Source organism: Rana temporaria, chromosome 4 (assembly GCF_905171775.1).
Source record: "Rana temporaria chromosome 4, aRanTem1.1, whole genome shotgun sequence".
NCBI lineage: Eukaryota > Metazoa > Chordata > Amphibia > Anura > Ranidae > Rana > Rana temporaria.
Window position 1 is genome coordinate 310,459,974 of NC_053492.1, and position 22,929 is coordinate 310,482,902.

General features: G+C 42.6%; 1 protein-coding gene across 1 annotated transcript in view; it reads right to left on the reverse strand.

Annotated features, from left to right (window-relative positions):
• The window catches only part of PPIL4 (peptidylprolyl isomerase like 4), a 48,931-nt gene that overhangs the window by 18,285 nt on the left and 7,717 nt on the right, over positions 1–22,929 (reverse strand). Inside the window, exons 3-8 of the mRNA XM_040350594.1 lie at positions 21,718–21,782; positions 21,132–21,249; positions 18,312–18,454; positions 7,448–7,544; positions 2,492–2,608; positions 533–657 (exon numbers count right to left, since the gene is read on the reverse strand). Coding sequence (XP_040206528.1) covers positions 533–657; positions 2,492–2,608; positions 7,448–7,544; positions 18,312–18,454; positions 21,132–21,249; positions 21,718–21,782 — 665 coding nt within the window. The remainder of the gene's footprint in view (positions 1–532; positions 658–2,491; positions 2,609–7,447; positions 7,545–18,311; positions 18,455–21,131; positions 21,250–21,717; positions 21,783–22,929) is intronic.

A 22,929-nucleotide genomic window follows, 5' to 3' on the forward strand; every position in this document is an offset into this window, starting at 1 on the left:
CACACTGATCGCTTTTTTTTCCCCCCTCCATCTTCACAAACAAGGTGGATGAAGGAATCCATGGAGGTATTCTCACAGATTTTGTTCTAAACTTTTCATTCAAGAATGAGCATTTTATTTTCTATTCGTTAATGGGGTCAAAACGACATTTGTTTTCAACTATAATGAATTTTGAAGCAGTCGCCTTCTATGGAGGCACACGGCAGAGTCAGAAACAATGGTGGGGGACCTGAGAAGAGGCGCATCGGGGCGTTCTATACAATTTCATTGCACAGAGCAGGCAAGTATACATTTTTTGGGACACAGATGGTGTCCCCAAAAAACAAAACAAAAAACACATGACAGGTTTTAATCATTCCTTACTCTGTATTAAAAAAAAAAAAAAAACACTAATTTGGCTATTACATACTCGTTTAAGTGTAATGAGTGTAAACCTGTAGCTCCTAGGATATATTCTTTTGGATAATAGCAAGCAGAGATCAATAATGCAAACATTCTATTAAAACACGCAAAAACGTGAGTAAAAATATACCTTTTTATAGATCCAAATCGGGAAAAGATAATCTCCAAATCCTCATCTGTTGTTACAGGATTTAGTTTGCACACAAAGAGTACATTTTCAGGTGGCTTTATCTCTGCGTCTGGTATGTCACCAACCTTTGAAATGAGCAGTAGGCAGTGTTACACAATTACAGGAAGAGTACGATGCTGTACAAAACCACAGGAGTAGCATATATTAAAGAAGCATTTATAGATTTATAAAGTCCAAAAAGATATGAAGTAAGCATGCCTTCTGTGTTACCATACGTTTCCCTTGTAATCATCCAGATTATTTTATGCCTTAATATTGTGATTTTTAGAGTAGCCTAGCAAGAGGAGCTCGAGCAATCATTACTGTTTAAATACAAGCAAAAAGGTTTTTGTATTAAATGGTTATTTATTTGAAGTGGCTGTAAAAGTAGAAGGTTTTTTACCTCTGCATAGAGTTAAAAAACCTTCCATGCTTGGCTTCCTCTATCCAAGCCCCCCTTATACTTGCATGAACCCGCCCTCGATCCAGGTGATGTGAATGAGAGCAGAGGCGCTTTCGTTTCTCTCCCTCATTGGCTCAGACACAGCAGTGGGAGCATTGGCTCCCGATGCCATCACCCACAGCCAGGGAGGTGGGAGAGGCGGAGTCAAGCTGTGCTCTGTGTGTAATGGACACAAAGAGCTGGCTTGGAAGCCAGTCTGTACAAGTGCCACCATAGCAAGCAGTTTGCTATGGGGGCACTCAGCAGACAGGAGGAGCCATGAGCGTTGGCTGGGACCTCAAAGAGGAGAATCAGGGCTGCTCTGTGCAAAACACTTTGCACAGAGCATGCAAGTATAAAAATAAGATTTACAAGTCATTTTAAACTGTTAAAACTGAAGCAATTACTAAAGCACCCAGTTGGAATTTTACATTAAATTAATATAAACCCATATAGCGATGAACATTGCTGCATTATATCCCGATAACTGAAAAAATATGGTTTGTTCACCAAATGTACAGAAAAGGCTTCCTTGCTTTTATTCCACAGAGAGAGAATCTTAGCTTGGACCACCATAGTAAATTGCTTTTGTTATCATGGATAGTGCCGTAGAAAATGCAGGACATAATAAAAATTCTCTTTTCGGGATTCAATTTTATTTTAACAATATATATTTTTTGTATGTAAAGAAGAAAAAAAAAACAAAAACAAACGCAGCTACTACTAACTAAAATGTGGCTGGTGACCAAAATGTTCTTTTGACCCTGGAGGAATTTTTTTAGGTTTAAAGCTAAAGTAGATTAGCGATGAATCTGGGCTTTGAATGTACTTTCTTTCGGTCTCTTCCCCCCCCCCCCCCTTTCACTTATCCAAGGAGGCCGGTAAAATAATTCCTAGCATTAACCAGTTAACAAACAAGCATTAAAGTGGTTGTAAATCCACTTTGCAAAAAAAATTAAAAAATCTAACACCTGCAAGACAAAAGGCACAATGAGCTAGTATGCATTGTCTTGCAGGTGTTCGATACATTTTTTTTATGCTATGCATACTAGCTCATTATGCAATACTCACCTGGGACTCACCTACTGCCAGACAGCACCGGCCGGCGACATTTCGTCCCAGAGTTACTTCCGGGTATCGTGGCTCCGGCGCTGCAATTGGCCGGAGCCGCAATAACATCACTCCTGCGCATGCGCACGGGACCTGCCGGTAACGGCACATTCACTGAAAGCAACGGCACGTATGTGAAATTGCTTCAGTGCGCATTACATCGGCACATGCAATACAGGGGAAATCTCCTAAACCGTTTAGATTTAAGAGCTATCCACGGTAGCTACAGGTAAGCCTTATTATAGGTTTACCTGTAGCATAAAGTGTGTTGTAAGGGTTTACAACCACTTTAAGAAATTACAGCTTGACAAGGTAATACTTTGTATGTCAAGTTTTGAATATGCATTTGGCGGGTAGGTGATCTTTACCATTTCCAGCAGGACAGCTCTGGTCTTGGCTTCTTTCTCTGCCAGCTGTTCTTCGATTTCTTCTATTGACTTTCCTTTGTTGTCATCAATTTCTTCATCTGCACCAATCCTCCCACTCTATCATATAAAAGAAAACAAACAATGATAAACATACAAGGACATCCGTTTCCAAACTCAAAATCAGAACAGAAAAGCCCTTTTGTACATCACTCAATAATGTAATAATATATTCTGTACAATACCTCAATAAATGTTGATTTGAATAGGTAAACTGGTAAGACAATACACGGAAACGTCCAAGAAAATAACACTGAATACCTAGTAGTCTCATTTTTTCTGCAGTCATTATGACAAGGTCCAGTAAAAGGAAGAGCGATAGTGAAAGTTCAACTAATAGATGACAGCGTTAAAATCGATTAGGCAAATGTGCAATATATTCAGCATATTGTTCAATCTTTGCTCTGCTAATGCCCATTTCTGGATCCACAAGATTCTAGTGCTCACCACAAAGTAGTCAAATCGGTCACAAAATAAAGGAGCAACAAAGTGGGGACGTAACAAGTCTAAGTATAAAAAAAAAAGGGGGGGGGGGGTAGAAAGCCGCAAGGAAAGCAGCAGCTGTACCCATAGATCAAGGCCAATAGGAGCTGCAGGCTGCATGTCCCATGCCAAAGATAAACATTCTGGGAGTGGTCCAGAGATGCAACAGCCTTCCTTGTTCTGCACAAAACACAACTCTGAAAACCATCATAAAACAGAGAAGCCTCATGTTTAGTCACAGTATATGATAAATACACACACACGTGAGGGTGTAACTCCTCATGCATTACCACCACACAATTAATTGAATCCCAAACAAATGGATACTCGCAAGCGGTAAAAACAGGCATATAATGAATATGCTTCAGCCTTGGGTGGTGACCCATTGGGGGTTATTCACGAAAGGCAAATCCACTTTGCACTACAAATTACAAGTGTAAAGGGCACTTGAAAACGCACTGAAAGTGCACTTAGAAGTGCAGTCGCTGTAGAAGCTAAGGGGACATGCAAAAAAAAAAAAAAAAACAGCATTTTGGCTTGCACATGATTGGATAATAAAATCAGCAGAGCTTCCCCTCATTTTAGATCTCCCCCTGAGATCTACAGCGACTGCACTTCCCAGTGCAAATTTCAAGTGCACTTTGCACTTGTACTGCAAAGTGGATTTGCCTTTCGTAAATAACCCCCCCATTTAAGAAATGTCATGACACTGGGATGGTTCAGCTCTGAGGAAGGTACTTGACTTCCGAAATGCATTAGCTTTCCAATCAGAAGTTTTTGTGATGGACTCACACGAGTTACATGCCTGTTTTTAACACCGTGTGAGTATTTTTTGTTACTGGGGATTGAATAAATGAATGAAAATAAATAAATAAATAAATAAATAAATAAATAAATAAAATATATTTATATATATATATATATATATATATATATATATATATATATATATATATATAAATATATAAAAAAATCTATCCATCTATACACACACACACAAACACAGCTCAAAAAAATTTACTTGGGGAACTCAGTCAAATAATTGCGAGACCATTGGGCCAGATTCACATAGAACTGCGGCGGCGTATATCGTATCGTAGATACGTTACACTGCCGCAAGTTTTCATCGCAAGTGCCTGATTCACAAAGCACTTGCAATGAAAACTACGCCAGCGGCCTCCGGCGCAAGGCGGGCCAATTCAAATGGGCGTGTGCCATTTAAATTAGGCGCGCTCCCACGCCGGACCTACTGCGCATGCTCCGTTTCCTAACTCCCGCCGTGCTTTGCGCGCCGTGACGTCATTTTTTCGAACGGCGACGTGCGTAGCGTACTTCCGTATTCCCGGACGTGTTACGCAAACGACGTTAAATTTTAAATTTCGAAGCGGGAACGACGGCCATACTTTAGACAGCAATACGATTGCTGACTAAAGTTAGGGCACCAAAAAAAATAATAACTTTGCGACGGTAAACTAGACCAGCTGCGACGTATCGAACGCGAAAATCCGTCGGGAATCGGCGCAACTCCTAATTTGCATACCCGACGCTGGTTTACGACGCAAACTCCCCCCAGCGGCGGCCGCGGTATTGCATCCTAAGATCCGACAGTGTAAAACAATTACACCTGTCGGATCTTAGGGATATCTATGCGTAACTGATTCTATGAATCAGTCGCATAGATAGAAACAGAGATACGACGGCGTATCAGGAGAAACGCCGTTGTATCTCTTTGGTGAATCTGGCCCATTGTTCCTAATTTTTACTGACTGGAATGGTACCAACTGATTGGAGAAAAGCCAATGTAGCGCCAATATTTAAAATAGGGCCAAAAGTACATCCCTGGGAATTACAGATCAGTTAGCCTAACAGCAATAGTATGCAAGCTCTTGGAGGGGATGATAAGGGACTATATACAAGATTTTAGTAATGGAAACGGTATCATTAGCAGTAATCGGCATGGATTCATGAAGAATCATTCTTGCCAAACCAATCTATTAACCTTCTATAAGGAGGTGAGTTGCCATCTAGATAGGAAGGCCCGTAGATGTGATGTATCTGGATTTTGCAAAAGCATTCGACACAGTTCCCCATAAATGTTTACTGTACAAAGTAAGGTCCATTGGCATGGACCATAGGGTGGTGAGTACATGGATTGAAAGAAAACTGGCTACACAATCTAGTTCAGAAGGTGGTGATAAATGGGGAATTGTCAGGGGTGGAAAGTGGGGTTTCCCAGGGTTCTGTGCTGGGACCAATCCTGTTTAATTTGTTTATAAACTACCTGGAGGATGGGGTAAACGGCTCAACCTCTTATTTGAGGACGACACAAGGCTAAGCAGGGCAATAACTTCTCCGCAGGATATGGAAACCTTGCAAGAAGATCTGAACAAATTCAAGGGGGGAGTCAGGGGTGTTCAACACCCCCAGGGCCTGCTTTGCAGCCATACATGGCACCAGCGACAGGCAGCACTGTGTAATACCGTTGCAGCAAGTATATTACACTGCTCAAAAAAAAATTAAAGCAACACTTTGAAAACATATCAGATCTCAACGGGCAAAAATCTCATGCTGGATATCTATACTGATATGGACTGGGTAATGTGTTAGGAATGAAAGGAGGGCACATCATTTGAAATTAAAATGTATCCACCTACAGAGGGCTGAATTCAAAGTGAAAAAAATTATGCAGCAAGCTAGTCCATTTTGCTGAAATTTCATTGCAACAACTCAAAATGGTCCTCAGTTTGTATGGCCCCCCAAGTGCTTGTATGCATGCCTGACAACATCAGGGCATGCTCCTAATGAGACAACGGATGGTGTCCTGGGGTATTTCCTCCCAGATCTGGACCAGAGCATCACTGAGCTCCTGAGGTTCAACCTGGCGGCACTGGATGGACCGAAAAACATAATGTCCCAGAGGTGTGATTTTGGATTTAGGTCAGGTGAGCGTGGGGGCCACTCAATTGTATACATTTTTTCATCCTCCAGTAACTGGCTGCATGCTTTTGCCACATGAGGCCAGGCATTGTCATGCACCAGGAGGAAGCCAGGACCCACTGCGCCAGTGTAGGGTCCGACAATGAGTCCAAGGATTTTATCCCGATACCTAATGGCAGTCAGGGTGCCATTGTGTAGCCTGTAAAGGTCTGTGCGTCCCTCAATGAATATGCCTCCCCAGACCATCACAGACCCACCACCAAACCGGTCATGCGGAATAATGTTACAGGCAGCATAAAGTTCTCTGCTGCTTCCCCAGACCCTTTCACATCTGTCACATACTGTATGCTCAGGGTGAACCTGTTCTCATCTGTGAAAAGCATTAGGCACCAGTGGCGGACCTGCCAATACTGGTGTTCAATGGAAAATGCCAAATCGAACTCCACAGTGTCCGGCAGTGAGCACAGAGCACACTAGAGGACGTTGGCCCCTCAGGCCACCCCCATGAAGTCTGTTTCTGATTGTTTTGTGAGAGACATTCACACCAGTTGCCTGCTGGAGGTAATTTTGTAATGCTCTGGCAGTGCTCAACCTGTTCCTGCTTGCACAAAGGAGCAGATACGGGTCCTGCTGATGGGTTAAGGACCTTCTACGGCTCTGTCCAGCTCTCCTAGAGTATCTGCCTGTCTCCTGGAATCTCCTCCATGCTCTTGAGACTGTGCTGGGAGACACGGCAAACCTTCTGGCAATGACACGTATTGATGTGCCATCCTGGAGGAGTTGGACTGCCTGTGCAACCTTTATAGGGCCCAAGTATCGCCTTGTGCTACCAGTAGTGACACCGACCCTAGCCAAATGAAAAACTAGTGAAAAACTGTCAGAAAAGATGAGTAGGGGAAAAAAATGTCAGACACTTCCACATGAAAAACCATTCCCGTTTTGGAGGTTGTCTCATTGTTGCCCATTTAGTACACCTGTTGTTCATTTCAATTAACAGCAAAGCAGCTGAAACTGATTAACAACCCCCTCTGTATACACCCCTCCCCCTCTGCTATATAACCGACCACAGATAAATATCCCAGGAGTTCTGATTCAAAAGTGTTCCTTTAATTTTTTTGAGCACTGTATAGATCATGTTGGCCATTTAAACTCATGAAGGAGAGACAATTATACTCAGACTATTCTTGATAGGTGATAGGAGTCTGGAATTATATACCTCTTAAAGTAGAAAACGTATATGGAGTTACAGCTTTTTTGCATGGAGTTTGCATGTTCTTCCCAGTTTCCTTCCACACTCTAAAGACATGCTGGCAAGTTATTTGTCTCCTGTCTAAATTGTCTTTATGTTCTGTATGCTTGCATGCATAGGAGGTAGGCACCTTTGACTGCAAGCTCCTTCAGAGATGGAACTGATGTGATGTGAATGTACTATATGAAAAGGCACTGTGTAAAATTGTTGGTGCTATATAAAATACTTACATCCAATTGCTCCTTGGTGGGTTCCGGGGAGCGATCTGGAATAACCAGTCCTTCTGGATCATCAAACGGATCATCTAGAATCACAGTATGGTTTATCCTACGACAACAAAAGCGTTTCATATTTATTAAAAATACAATGGTCAATTTTAAAACAAAGCGCAAGTATTGAACAAAAAAGTCACTGCAGCACTTTAACCACTTAAGGACCGCTCACTGTAATATATATATATATATATATATATATATATATATATATATATATATATATATATATATATATATATACATACATATACATATATACATATACATATATATATCACACACACACGTCACGTTATCAGCGGCGGGAGAGGGCGCTCTCCCGGAGCCGTCGGCAGCAGCAAAGGCGATCGGGTCCTCTCCCCTGCTTGGCTGGGATGCGAGTGAGGGCAAGATGGCCCCCACCCGTCCCCATAGCATAGCGGAAGCGCCCATGCTTCCTAAAGCAATATTTTCGTGTTGTCATTTTTTCAAATGACACATTTTTAATTTTTTTTTGCATTTTAGTCTTTTTGACCCCAGATCTCATATTTAAGGAGGACCTGTCATCCTTTTTTCTATTACAAGGGATGTTTACATTCCTTGCAATAGGAATAAAAAAGTGATCCAGTTTTTTTTTTTGTGTGTAAAAAATAAGAAAAAAAAAAAATTAAAAGCCCCCCATCCCGACGAGCTCGCGCGCAGAAGCGAACGCATACGTTACTAGCACCCGCATATGAAAACGGTGTTCAAACCACACAAGCGAGGTATCGCCGCGATCGTTAGAGCGAGAGCAATAATTCTAGTCTTAGACCTCCTCTGTAGCTCAAAAGATGCAACCTATAGAAATTTTTAAACATCACCTATGGAGATTTTAAAGGGTAAAAGTTTGACGCCATTCCACGAGCGGGCGCAATGTTGAAGCGTGACATGTTGGGTATCATTTTACTCGGCGCAACATTATCATTCACAATATATAACAAAATTGGGCTAACTTTACTGTTGTCTTATTTTTTAATACAAAAAAGTGAATTTTTTCCCAAAAAAGTGCGCTTGTAAGACCGCTGCGCAAATACGGTGTGACAAAAAGTATTGCAATGACCACAATTTTATTCCCTAGGGTGTTATATAATTTTTTTTTCTATATTTTATATATATATATATATATATATATATATATATATAAAAAATGTTTGGGGGTTTTAAGTAATTTTGTAGCAAAATTGTTTTATATATATATATATATATATATATATATATATATATATATATATATATATATATATATATATATATATATATATATATAAATTTTGTAAACGCCAAATCTGAAAAACAGGTTTGGTCCTTAAGTGGTTAAACTGTTGTGACAATTTAGTACATGAATTTGTAAAGGGAGGTTTTATTTATTTATTTATTAATTTTTGTATATAATCTTTGTTTTACACCACACAGGATGAACTGGATTGGCTGGTATCTTTATTCAACCTTACAAATTATGTAACAAATAAAACTGAGCTAGATTCGGGTAGCTTGGCGCAATTTTGGCCGGCGTAGCGCATCTCATATGCGCTACGCCGACGTAAAATAGGGAGCCCAGAATAGTATTCTCTAAGATCTGGCGCCGTACGTTGCGCCGGCGTAGTGTAAATAGGCCGGCGTTAGCCCGCCTAATTCAAATGTGGAAGGTAGTGGGCGTGTTGTAGTAAAATTAGCCGTGACCCCATGTAAATGACTTCCTGAACGAGCAGCGCATGCTCAGAGTCACGTCACATATACTCCCTAAGATACGTCGGCTCAGTGCTTTTGACTTGAACGTAACCTACGCACAGCCCCATTCACGTACGACTTACGTAAACGACGTAAAACCCGGCGGCTGTTCCGACGTCCATACCTTAACATTGGCTGCGCCTCATATAGCAGGGGTAACGTTACGCCGGACGTAAGCCTTACGTAAACGGCGTAGCGGGCGCAAGTACGTTCGTGAATCGGCGTATCTAGCTCATTTACACATTCTACACGTAAATCTACGGAAGCGCCCCTAGCGGTCGGCGGAAATATGCACCCTAGATACGATGGCGTACTAAGACTTAGTCGGTCGGATGAAGCAGGAATTCAGGCGTATCTAGTTCCCTGAATAGCGCGCATAGACACGACGGCGCATCTTTCAACTTACGCGGCGTATCAATAGATATGCCGACGTAAAGGGTACGTGAATCTAGCTCTTTGTTTTTATGACACAGAATTTACAGAGCACCGATAGCTAAAAACCAGAGCAGTTAAGCACCTTGCCAATTAACTGGCTTTGTCGTCAGCCTTTCCAAACCTTTCTAAATATTACTTGGCTGCCCAATTACGCCTCTTAGCTTCTTGGCTCACTTTGCATGCATACAACCGCTGCACGGAGTTGGAAAAGTTATCGATGGCCCCAGTTCACCCCAACTCCATGCTATGGAGTTACTTTCCTCCTACACAAAACTCAACCCCTGGCCCTTCTATACACTTTGTGTTGTCGGGCAGCTCTACCGGATAGACATAATAGGACCTGGGCGTTGTGGAGTGCCATAGAGTACCCCCTAGAATAACATTGGTCATCATTGTGTATAACCCTTCCTTTTCTGCCTGGGGGGGGGGGGGGGGGGGGGGGGGGGGGGTTGTTCTGAAACCTGTTTACAGCCTATGCTAGTTTCTTGATGATCCTTATTATCTGACTGCTGTGACCTTGCACTTGGCTCCCATATATAAATGAATGCCACAAACTGGAAGCAGTCCACAGCAAAGCCCAACATCCCTTGCTGGGTACTCTGGAGAACATGGAGGCATTTCTTGGACCCTTCACGATACATGTGCCTGTTAATGCTGCAATTTTATCTCAAGTAGTCTCATCTTCCTCCATAAATATAGTACAGAGAAAGTTAGTGTTGTCATCTTAGGACAGGTAGGGCCCCCCTTTAACACAGAGCAGATCTGGGTTTTTTTCAGCAGATCTCTCAGTTTCTGGATCTCCTTCTGTTTGTTTTTAAATCAGGTAGGCGGGTGCAAACAAACAAATGGGTGTAAAAGTCTGATTGGGTCCACCTGAAAAGTGGACAGGCATACCCAATCAGACCTCTTATGTGAAAGGGGCCTAAAAAGTTGTTACTGGCAGAATTATCAGATGAAAATAATTAAAATAAACAAAAAAAAAAAATCAATTCAATTTATACATACAAAAAGGGTGGGAACATGTGGTCCTGGAAACAGAGTTACTGGTAAGTCTAACTCCGGTTTTCCCTCAGTAGTCTTCCAGGACAGCCCTTGAGAGGATGAACAAGTACTCACCACATTTTAAGGGGGAGGGGGTCACTGCTTGGAGTACTTTCTTCAGAAATGCTTGATCATCTAAAATCTATAGTGCCAAATGAACATAGACATGCTTGACCACGTGGTGGTCTTGCATATCTGCTAGGGGGTAGTGCCAGCTCTTTCAACCCAGGACGTGGCCAACTCCCTTGTGGAGTGTGCTTTCAAGCCTTCTGGAGGGTTAAAATGTAAAGTTTTCTTTCCTTCTGAGATGGTTATCTTTATCCACCTAGCTATTGTCCCTTTAGAAGCTTGTTTATCCTTTTCTCAGGAAATTGGAAAGGTAAACAGGGCCTCTGATGTTCTGAAGCTCTTGGAAGCTTCCAAAAAGCCTATGAGACATCTCCTGACATCTAGTCGATGTAGTGGTTCTTCTTTGCCATTTGATGGTTTACTGCAGAAGGGAGGAAACACTATATCCCGACTTCTGTAAAAGGTAGAAGCAACCTTGGGGATAAATGCTTGGTCAGTCTTGAGAATGACTCTAGCCTCCAAAATATGCATAAAGGGCTCTCTAAATGACAGAGCCTGTAGTTCGCCGACTGTGGGAGCAGACGTCATTGCGATGAGATAAACCGTTTTGAGGGTAATCAGTCTTAAGGACGCCTTTGATAATGGCTCAAAGGGCTCCCTCATGACTGCTTTTAACACGATGGATAAGCCCCATGTCGGAATTTTACAACATGGCACTGGTCGTAATCTATAGACTGCCTTACAAAATCTATTTATGAGCGGATCCTGTTGTAGGGAAACGCTGCAAGTAGACTAATAGGGCTGCAATCTGTACCTCAATTGTGCTTAAGGATAGGCCTTTATCAATGCCTGCCTGCAGGAACGCTAGAATTATTGGAGAATTAGATCCTCTTTTTCCTTTCTCTGTTAGCCAGAGGTTAAACTTCCTCCAGACTTTCAGGTATACGACTTGACTGGTTTGTGACTTTGTAACAGAGTTTTTATCACTCGGTTTGATAGACCCTTAAGCCTCGTACACACGGATCGACGTCCATCTAACTTTTCCCTGGATTTTGGTCTTTAGGGCGTTGGCCATGAACTTGTTCTGCATACACACCCAACATTTTCAGCCAACATTCACCAAATTAGCATTGGTTCCGAGTAGGGTTGTCCCGATACCACTTTTTTAGGACCGAGTACAAGTACCGATACTTTTTTTCCATGTACTCGCCGATACCGAATACCGATACTTTTTTTAAAATGCAGCCTTGTGTCTCTCCCCCAAAATGCAGCCTTGCGTCTCTCCCCCAAAATGCAGCCTTGCGTAGGTCTCCTGCCGTGTAGTTGTTCGGCGCTCGGGGAACATAATAGCTTTCATTTGAATAGCTGTGTGTTCCCCGCCGCGCGTCGTCATATATAGCCCCTCCCACTTGTCCGGGCACTTTGATAGACAGATCACCCGTCCAATCCTGGGACGGGTGATCTGTCTATCAACGTGCCCTGACAAGGAGGAGGGGCTATATACGACGAGGCGCGGCGGGGAACACACAGCTATTCAAATGAAAGACGTTATGTTCCCCGAGCGCCGAACAACTAGACGGCGGCAGTGGCAGCAGCTCTCCTCCAGTGGTATGTTTTACATACCCGAGGACTGCTCTGCTGTCCGCCTCCTCTCTGCCCCCTCAGGCTCCTCTCGGTCTCCTCTCCGACCGCTCCCCACCCCCTCTCCGCCCACACTCAGAGGGAAAAAAAATAAAGTATCGGGTCAGGCATCGGGAACATTTGCGCGAGTACAAGTACTCGCGCAAATGCTCAGTATCGGTCCCGATATCGGGACAACCCTAGTTCCGAGCATGCGTGTTTGTACTTTGGATTTTAGTTGGGCAGACTTGTGTACACGATCGGATAAACCGACGCAACAGATTTATTGGCAGACAGTTGGTGAGCATGAACAGCCAACATTTGTTGTCGTTAATTCAGCCAACAATTGTCTGATGGAGAATACACATAGTCGGATTATCTGACACAACACGTCCATCAGACAATTATGGCCATAAAATTGGCTTTAGACTTCAAAATCAGATACCATACAGCTAAGTTTAGTATGGCTGGATTGGGATGCAGGACTGGACCCTGGGATAACAAGTTCCGAGTAAAAGGCAACATCCAAGGTGGTCAATGCCCTCTTTTGCCAAAAAGGGGCTATTGGGATAAGAGATGATTGTTCTGTCCTGGTTTGCTCATTTGTCCAGGACCCCTGGGCTATCTGGCTCTCGAGATGTGCACCCCACCCCCAGGAGCTTGCATCCGTTGTCAATGTTTTTGCTGCTGGAAAAGTCCAGAACAAATCCTTTCAGATTTGTTTGACTCCCCCACCACCATCATTTATTCTTGACCAGAGAGGGAATCCTTATTTGTTTCTCCAATGACTCCCCTTAAGACTAATTCTGCAGAATTGCCTGCTGGAGGTCCCTTGAATGGAGGCAGGCCCACTGAACAGCTGGGATTGATGCTGGGAGAAGGCCCAGTGTGGACATGACTGCCTGAACCAAAATAGATACATCAGTCTGGACCTAGTTCACTGTGTCTTGCACCTTCATTATCTTTTCCTCTGGTGCTATGGATACATGTAGGTACGCACCCCTGAGATCTATGGATGCTAGGAAGCATTCTGCGGAAAGAAGATTTCTCACTAAAAAAGAAAATCTCGTCCATACGCAATTTTTTTTACCAAATGGACCAGTTTTAAGTTCAGGATTAACTGAAACTTCCCTGGTGGCTTTTTTGACTAGGAACATGTGTTAATAAAACCCCAGTCCTTTCGCTTCCAGGGGAACTGGGATGATTACCTTCTGTTGTAGAAGTTCCTGCAAAAGGGACGCCATTGCTAAAGATTTTTCTAGATCCTTGGGAACCTGCGTTACATAAAACCGTGATGGCAAGGTTTCCGAGAACTCCAGCCCGTAGCACTCCGAGATCACCATAAGGACAAAAAAAACGCACTGGATGTCGCCCCTTTCCACTGTGGGAAAAAGGACTGCAGCCTTCCTTCCAGTCGGAAACCACAGTTTTTCCTTGACCCCTTTGAGATCGCCAGGATCTCTTCTGTCCAGTTTCCTTTGAATCCCGGGTATTGTGAAAAGGAAAGATAAAAATAAAAAATTCCTCTTAACCTGTGGGCAACGTTTTTTTTTTAATCTGTCATCTGTCTAAAACGGCATCAAGATCAGGGACAAACACCAGATCTCCCTCAAAAGGGAAGTCCACACAGCTTCACCTTAGAGGCCAAATCTGCTGACCATGTTTTAACCCATAATGCTCTTCGTGCTGAATTAACTAGTGCTAAAACACTTGCAGACAGTCTCACGGATTCTGCTGAGGAGTCTTGTCATGGATATGTAGTATGTCTGGGAGCTTACCTTTCTCTCCATGTGTTCATTATAGGCCAGACTCTCTTATCTGGCTGCCTTTATCATCTCTCCTCCCTGTATGGCTCCACCCCAGGCCATCCCAGGAACTCTATATTAACCACTGCACTGCAGGTCTGCTTTGCTGATCAACGCTGTTTGTTAGCTTTGTGTTCCTGCTTGCCATGTGCTACGTTTGTCTCTGTGTACCGATTTTGGCTTGTCCCCGACTACTCCTGTTTGCCTGTGACCCTGACCGTTGGCCTGTCCCTTGGTTATCCTCCTCCGCTTGTTGCCCTGACCTCGGCTTATCCCTTCACTATCTCTTGTGTCCCGAGTGGCTGCTTCTCCTCTCTCCCTGTGGAGCGTGACCTGGGGGACTCCGGGGGCCACGACCTGGATTCAGTTGCAGCGAAGGCCATCCTCACCACTAGAGGCTCTGGTGAACACCAACTGGATCTTAGACTCCACGCCCTGGGGAATCTTGGGCTCAAGCTTCCTGCAGGATCCCCGTTTGTGCCCCAGTGAACCTCTTCTCCATATCCACTCTGTGGTCCATCCGCAGCAGTCTGCTATAGTGTTCACTACCTTGTGGTGCACCTCTGACTCCAACAGGGTGCATTTGTCATCTGGCTACAGGTGACCTGACAAGTCTGCCATGTAATATACTGTCTTTTGTAAGAATGGCAGAGTATCCAGCAAAACTTTGCAAGACGTCCTTGCTTGAATATGAAATTTTAACTGTTCTAATCAGTGTTCCAAATTCCTGGCTACTACAGTTGAAGCCATCACAGGGAAGAAGAAAGAAAAAGCTTTTGCTTCACCTTCCTTCTTCATCTGACCCTAGGGAAACACTTCCATTCTCCTCTTCAGACTCACTGACCACCCTATGGAAATGAAATGGACGTGTGAGAGCTGAATGGTGAACTACCCCTAGACTGTGCTGGACAATAATCCATCAATGCTGTTTGTGGCTGATGTCAAAGCCAAGAAATGAGGGAGGATATTTTTGAAGATGGCATCACTCAGATTGTTAGTCCAGCATTAGATCATTAACAAAAATGCCCATAAAGCCGTTGAGTTTTTTTTACTTCTGAAGTAAATCTATGTTCTAGAGATAATAAGACCTAGAAGAAAAGAAAAACTTCTTAAAAAAGGAGTTTTAAAGGAAAATGTTTTTTCACCTTAATGCAATCTATGCATTAAGGTGAAAAAAATAGAAAAACATCTGATGCTGCCGCTCGCAGCCCCCGTTATACTTACTTGACCCCTCGAAAGTCCTGCACGGTCCAGAGATCCTCTTCGCCGCTCAGCCTGGCCGCTGATTGGCTAGAGCGGATGTATTGAGAGCAGCACAGCCATTGGCTGGCGCTGCTGTCAATCACATCCAGTGACGCGTCGCACCGAGGGGCGAGGCCGAGCGATACAGTGAGCTGCTATGGCCGCTCGCTGTATCACGGGAACGCGCCCGCAATTACTCACCACCATGCGAGCTCTCGCATGACTGTGGTCAGTAATTGCGGGGAGGACCAGAGACAGCCGCCGAGGGACCCCAGAAGACATGGATCGGGCCACTCTGTGCAAAACGAACTGCACAGTGGAGGTAAGTATAACATGTTTGTTATTTAAAAAAAAAAAAAAAAAAAATGTACTAACCCTTTAATACAAGGAGAAACCATTCTCATTTTAGTATAAAATGATATTCAACTGCCATTCTTGTAAATCCTGTATTCTGTGCTCTCCAAGTCTCTGTACTTACATGTTCCTGGTTAACTGTAGGATCGCTAATCCAAGCCATACGTGATAGGCCTCCCTTTGAGACAGCCTATTGTTCATGATAAATGTTTCATTGAATTCAGGATAGTGTAGACCAGGGATATGCAATTAGCGGACCTCCAGCTGTTGCAGAACTACAAGTCCCATGAGGCATAGCAAGACTGACAGCCACAAGCATGACACCCAGAGGCAGAGGCATGATGGAACTTGTAGTTTTGCAACAGAGGTCCGCTAATTGCATATCTCTGGTGTAGACAGTTTAGTTTGTATGACAATTTAATAAAATTTTATACTAAATGAGAATGGTTTCTCCTTGTATTAAGACGTTTTTCTTTTCTTCTAAATAAGAACTTATTACCTCTAGAACATTTTCTTCAGCAGTAAAAAAAACACCATGGCTTTATGGGCATTTTTGTTAATGATCCAATGTTGGACCAACAATCCAAGTGACTTCATCTTCAAAAATATCCTCTCTCATTCCTTGGCTTTATGACAGGGTTTTACAAATTTGCTTGGAATCTAGGAGCCAGCTAAAAAAGTTAGGAGCCAAAAAACGCACCCCGTCCCGCCAAGCTCACACGCGGAAGCGAACGCATACGTGAGTAGCGCCCGCATATGTAAACGGTATTCAAACCACACATGTGAGGTATCGCCGCGATTGGTAGAGCAAGAGCAATAATTCTAGCCCTAGACCTCCTCTAACTCAAAACATGCAACCTGTAGAATTTTTTAAACGTCGCCTATGGAGATTTTAAAGGGTAATAGTTTGTCGCCATTCCACGAGCGGACGCAATTTTTAAGCGTGACATGTTAGGTATCAATTTACTCGGCGTAACATTATCTTTCACAATATAATCTTTTTTTATAATTTGACCAAGAGGTGGGATTGATCAGGTAAATGGAATAGGCATTTTATTTAATCAAACATTTATTCACAAGTATCAAAACATGAGTTTCTGATTAAGCAGATATACTTTGTACAAATGTCAGAAGTCACAGGATGTAACGGCTGTTTTGGTTGTGGTCAAATGCCAATCACACCTTCAACTGTGAAAAGGTCTATATCTGGCTTTCCCACAGAGTCGGGGAAGTGACGTGTATATGTTAAATCACCATCTGCATATAAATGAATATCACCAAAGATTGGATGGGACTTCAAAAGATTCCTATTCAAAGGTGCCACCCCCTTCAGAAGGTATAAATTGTACTATGAGGCTCTCAGCTTTTTCAGAACAATTTTTAACATATTACCATGTACTGTATTGCTCTCCCTGCTTGTGGATAGCTACATGCTTGAATATTAAATACATCTTTGTGAATGTGGTTCAGCAGTCAACACGTTACTGAAACCCCTTGAGTTCTGGGGTTTCTCCATCAAGCAGAAGGACTGAAAAACATGTCTACCAACTCTTTACAGAAAGAAGTGAGCATCTCAATAGGTTGGGCAGAGGAAGCCACTGAGGATGTCTCCTCTTTGACTATATCTGCTAGACAGGACATGCATAACGGCCTGGTCCAAGAGCCCCTAAAGGCGGCTTTATAGGAGGGACATCTCTTTTTGGGAGGAAGGGAAATGTGCTTGGTCTTTTCTTTGGCTTTTGCCTGAAGACACCAAGCACAAAAGATACCCACATAAATAAATACCATACTTCAGGTCTCCTCCTCAGGAGACCCAAAATCAATATACAGTGAACAAACACCCCACAGCATCACTTATCATGCTCCCCAGGTCTGTCACCTCGGGAACGTGATGCAGGCTCCCCTCCTCCCCCCTATTAGGGGAGGAAAAGAGGGAAACAAAAATAGCCCAGGTGAAAAGAACTGTCAGTCCACTGCCTTTACCTGGGCCTGACTGGTGCTTGTGGCTCCTGCTCCCACCCCCTGCCGCCAGTTCCTCTGGCCCCATCTTGCAGAGGGCTTCAAAGGATGCCTCAAAGGACACCACCAGAAGTCCAGCCCCATCTGGCAGGGACATAGCCCGCCACTCAGGACAAGTGGAGGCTTTAATGCTAGAGACACCTCACTGCATAGCGCAGTCCCGCACTCAGAACGCACCCTCCGGTCTATCGCTGCGGGACCCTCCGCTGGCCTCCACCCTTGCCAGACTCGAGGAGAGAAGCACCCAAACACTCTCCACCCCATGGCGGAGGAAACACTACAACTGAGGCCATAGTGGAAGTGTCCAGGCTTTAAAGTGGTGACTGCAGTGCTGTCCTGAAAGACTAGGCAAAACAAAAAAGTTTTAATGTTACTACAGGAAAAGGATCAAGTTCATTCATGGTTTCAGATGCAAAATCTCAATTAACACTGGAGAACCTGTGGTTTACAGAAAACTGGTCCTACAGAATAAAATGTACCCTGCATACCTGATGTCTTGATAAGGAACGAAATCTTTATCCACAAAAGTCTCATTAATTTTCTTCAGTACATCCATTCCTTCCGTTACTTCTCCAAATACTGTGTGCACCCCATCCAAATAATCCAAATTCTCCCCTGTTGTGATCAGAAACTAAAAACAAAAAAAAAGGAAAAAAATAAAATAAAAAATCATAGCGTAAATCCTAAAAGAAATCAGTTCACAAGAGTAGTGAAAAAACAAACACATGTAGTATGGAGTAGAAACAGGGCTTTTTTTCCCAGGGGGAACTTGGGGGAACTCAGTTCCACCACCTCTGGCTCAGACCCTTTGGTGCCTGCTCACCACAATCACTTGTAAACACAGAAGTCTGGTTTCTGTGTTTACAAGTGACAGCTTTGTAACCCCCTGAACTCTGTATGTAATGCAATTCTGGTATTTAACACCCCTTTAAGACCCCTCTACTATTTGTGAAATCTGAACGGGTCGTGGTTGAGTTCCTGCACCTATTTTCTGAGAAAAAAAGCGTAGAAAGAATTAAAATGTGCATTCTCAGTACGGTTTAGAAATAAAACCTGTAATGGATCAGATTGCACACTATGTTGCCGTTACAGACAGTAAGGGAAAACATGGCTAGGAGTACATATATGTAATCTTAAAGAAAAGATAAGGAATGACATCGCGATCGCTCATTACAGAGCGAGAACCGGGAGCTGTGTGTGTAAACACACAGCTCCCGGTCCTGTCGGGGGGAGAAATGACGGATCGTCTGTTCATACAATGTATGAACAGCGATCAGTCATTTCCCCTAGTCAGTCCCACCCCCCTTCAGTTAGAAGACACCTAGGGTACATAATTAACGCTTTCCTCGCCCCCTATTGTTAACCCCTTCCCTGCCAGTGACATTTTTACAGTAATCAATGCATTGTTATAGCACTGATCGCTATAAAAATGCCAATGGTCTCAAAAATGTGTCAAAAGTGTCCGCCATAAGGTCGCAGTACCGATAAAAAAAATAAAATAAAAAATATATAAAATCGCTGATCGCCGTTATTACTAGTAACATTTTTTTTATTTGTTTGGGAGCCACGTTGCACGACCACGCAATTGTCAGTTAAATCGACGCAGTGCCAAATTGCAAAAAGTGGCCCGGTCATTGACCAGCAAAATGGTCCGGGGCAGAGGTGGTTAAAGCGGTGGTTCACCCTGCTGAACAACATTTCAGCATAAAATTCGGCATCGTAGCGCGAGCTACAGTATGCCGGTCTTACATTTTTTATCCCCGTACTCACTGTTTAATCGTACATAGACGATTCCGTCTGCCGCGGGGAATGGGCGTGCCTATGGAGAGGGAGGATGATTGACGGCCGACTCTGGCACGTCACGCTCCCCGAAGACAGCCGGAGTAGGTCTCGGCTCTTCACGGCGCCTGCGCACAGGCTATGCGCAGGCGCCGTGAAGAGCCAAGCCTATTTCAGCTATTTCCGGAGAAGCGTGACGTGCCAGGGCCGGCCGTCAATCACTTTCCATCTGGATTGGAACGCCCATTCCCCGTGGGCAGACGGAATCGTCTAGGTAGGATTAAACAGTGAGTACGGGGATAAAAAATGTAAGACCGGCATACTGTAGCTCGCGCTACGATGCCGAATTTTATGCTAGAATAAAAATTTTTTTTTTTTTTTTTAATAGGGTGAACCCCCGCTTTAATATGTAAAGTAAAAAAAAAAAAAAAAAGGTTATTTTATTCTTAAATTTCTCTATGCAGTGGCAAATATGAATAACAAACTATATGGTTAGGGAGTAAAATCTCTAATCCACTCTGAGACAGAAGATATATACTGTATATACTATTAGAGGTTGAATCTGGTAAATATCAGACTCCGATCAAAAAAATGTTTACACTGTTTTGCAGATTTTCAAACAGAACTGTAATATACTGCATTATATGCTGGCCATACAACAACAATGTCTTCCTTCAAAAAAGGTGACAGTGACAGGAACATTTAGAAATAATAGAAAACTTCTTGGTCAAAAGAATTTTCAGACAACATTCTTTCATTCAGCGAATGTACAAAGATTTTTTCGTATGAATATTCTCAATCGAAAATTGATCCATATGGCCAGCATAAGGCTCAGTACACACCTATGCAGTTTGCCTTTAAACCGTTTTTACAGTGCTTTTTGTTGTGCGTTTTGATTTTTGCGGCGATTTGCGTTATTTTTTTTTTACCCAATTTGTTGATTGGCAGATTAAAAAACACAAATTGCTGCAAAAATGCATTACATGCTTTTCTGCAGCATCTCCATTGAAGTATATTGAACCAAAAAAAAAAAAAGCACAGTTTTGCATTGAAGAAAAAATCCTTGACCCTTTCCAGATACGCTGCAGCTGAAAAAAGCATAGATGTGAACGTGTCCCATAGGAAACCATGTAAATGGACTGTAGTGTGTTTCTCCAAAAAGCACCAGCAAATCCCTACTGTAAGGGGTTAATTTTTTACTGTGGAACCTAGAAAGTAATATTTACAGTAGCGATTTGCTCTTTTTGTACTATAAAGGGCTCATTTTTTTATTTATTTTTTACACCATTATGTTAGTGGCCGATCGATTATGAAATTAGTAATTGATTAATTTCATAAAAGCGATTAGTTGTTTCAGCCCTAAAATTGTTAACATGTTGTTGCCTTTTGCAATTCATTAGCAATCGATTAGAAAATGGATGGGCATTACAAAATGACTAACCAAATATATAATATGTAATATTTTTTTACAATATTTTTATGGTTTGCTGAAATTTTGCTTTAGACTAAAATGAGCATTTTTCACCTACCTGAGATCCATGCTGATCACTGCCATTGTTCACCATTGACACTGTTCCCATTTTTTTGTGTTTTATCCGTGGCACTTTTTCAGGTTCAAAGTAACGAGCTTGTTCACCATACAGTTTACTAAAGGGAAAACAAAAAAAAGACTGGTTTACAAGCATAACAAGGACAACTCCTATTGTGCAGAACTCAAGGGACCTGTCTGCTGCAGAACTTTATTATAGTAGTAATACATAATAAACATTATACAGCTAAAGTGTGTTATTGACTACCCTAGATAGAACTTCATAGGACACCGACTGTGTGACAATACTGTATATTTATCACACACACATACACACACACACACACACACACACACACACACACACACACACAAAGCCCCTTAAACACACCATGTTTCTGTAATTTACTCGATAATACCCTTGTCTGGCAGCATAAAGGAAGGAGTCTGACAAGTATTGCTGAATGGAGATGAAAACCCTTAATGGCTTTTCCTATATGTAGCCAAGACAGTAAAGTGGAAGAAACAGGAAAAGAAAATTGTCTAGCCCCATTTAGAAAATAAAAGTGCAAGCTGAACAAACATACCTAAAAATAGATTCTCCTCCTCGGCCTGTTCCCAGAGGATCACCAGTCTGTATGATAAAGTCTCTCTATGAATAAAAAAAAATGAATTATATTAGAGCACATATAATCAATGTTACTTGGCACGTCCCATACCAAAACTGATCCTCTACACTTTAACCACTTCTCTACTTTGGGTGTTTTTCAGATTTGGTGTGATCTGGAAGCTGGAAAATTACTTAAAACATACAAACATTATATATTTATTTTTTTCTAACACCCTAGAGAATAAAATGGCGATCATTGCAATACTTTTTGTCACAGCATATTTGCGCAGCGGTCCTACAAGCGCACTTTTTTGGAAAAAAAAACACTTTTTTGAATTAAAAAATAAGACAGCAATAAATTTGGCCCAATTTTTTTATATATTGTGAAAGATAATGTTACGCCGAGTAAAATGGTACCCAACATGTCACGCTTACAAATTGCGCCCGCTCGTGGCATGGCGTCAAACTTTTACCCTTAAAAATCTCGATAGGCGACGTTTAAAAAATTCTATAGGTTGCATTTTTTGAGTTACAGAGTAGGTCTAGGGCTATAATTATTGCTCTCGCTCTAACGATCGCGGCGATACCTCACTTGTGTCGTTTGAACACCGTTTTCATATGCGGGCGCTACTTGCGTATGCATTCGCTTCTGCGCGCAAGCTCGTCGGGACGGGGCGCTTTAAAAAGAAAGATTTTTCTTATTTATTTTTATATATTTTATTATTTTTTACACTGGAAAATTAAATAAAAAATGATCACCTTTATTCCTATTAAAAGGAATGTAAACATCCCTTGTAATAGAAAAAAGCATGACAGGTCCTCTTAAATATGAGATCTGGGGTCAAAAAGACCTCAGATCCCATATTTAGACATATTTATATATTGCAAAAAAAGAAAAAAAAATTTGAAACTGTCATTTTTTCAAATGACAAAAAAAAAAATGTTTCTTTAAGAGGCTGGGCGGGACTGACGTTTTGATGTCGCTTCCGCCCAGCAGAGCTATGGGGACGGGCGAAGGAGATTTTTCCTTCAGTCTCGTCCTCAGTCACCAGCCGAATGGTCCCGATCGCCTCCACCGCTACGGTAAGCGGCGGAAGGCGCGGGAGAGCGGCAGGAGGGCCCTCTCCCGCCGCCGATGTCGCGGCGAATCCGCCGCGGAGACCGCCGCTATCGTTAACAGAACCGCTGA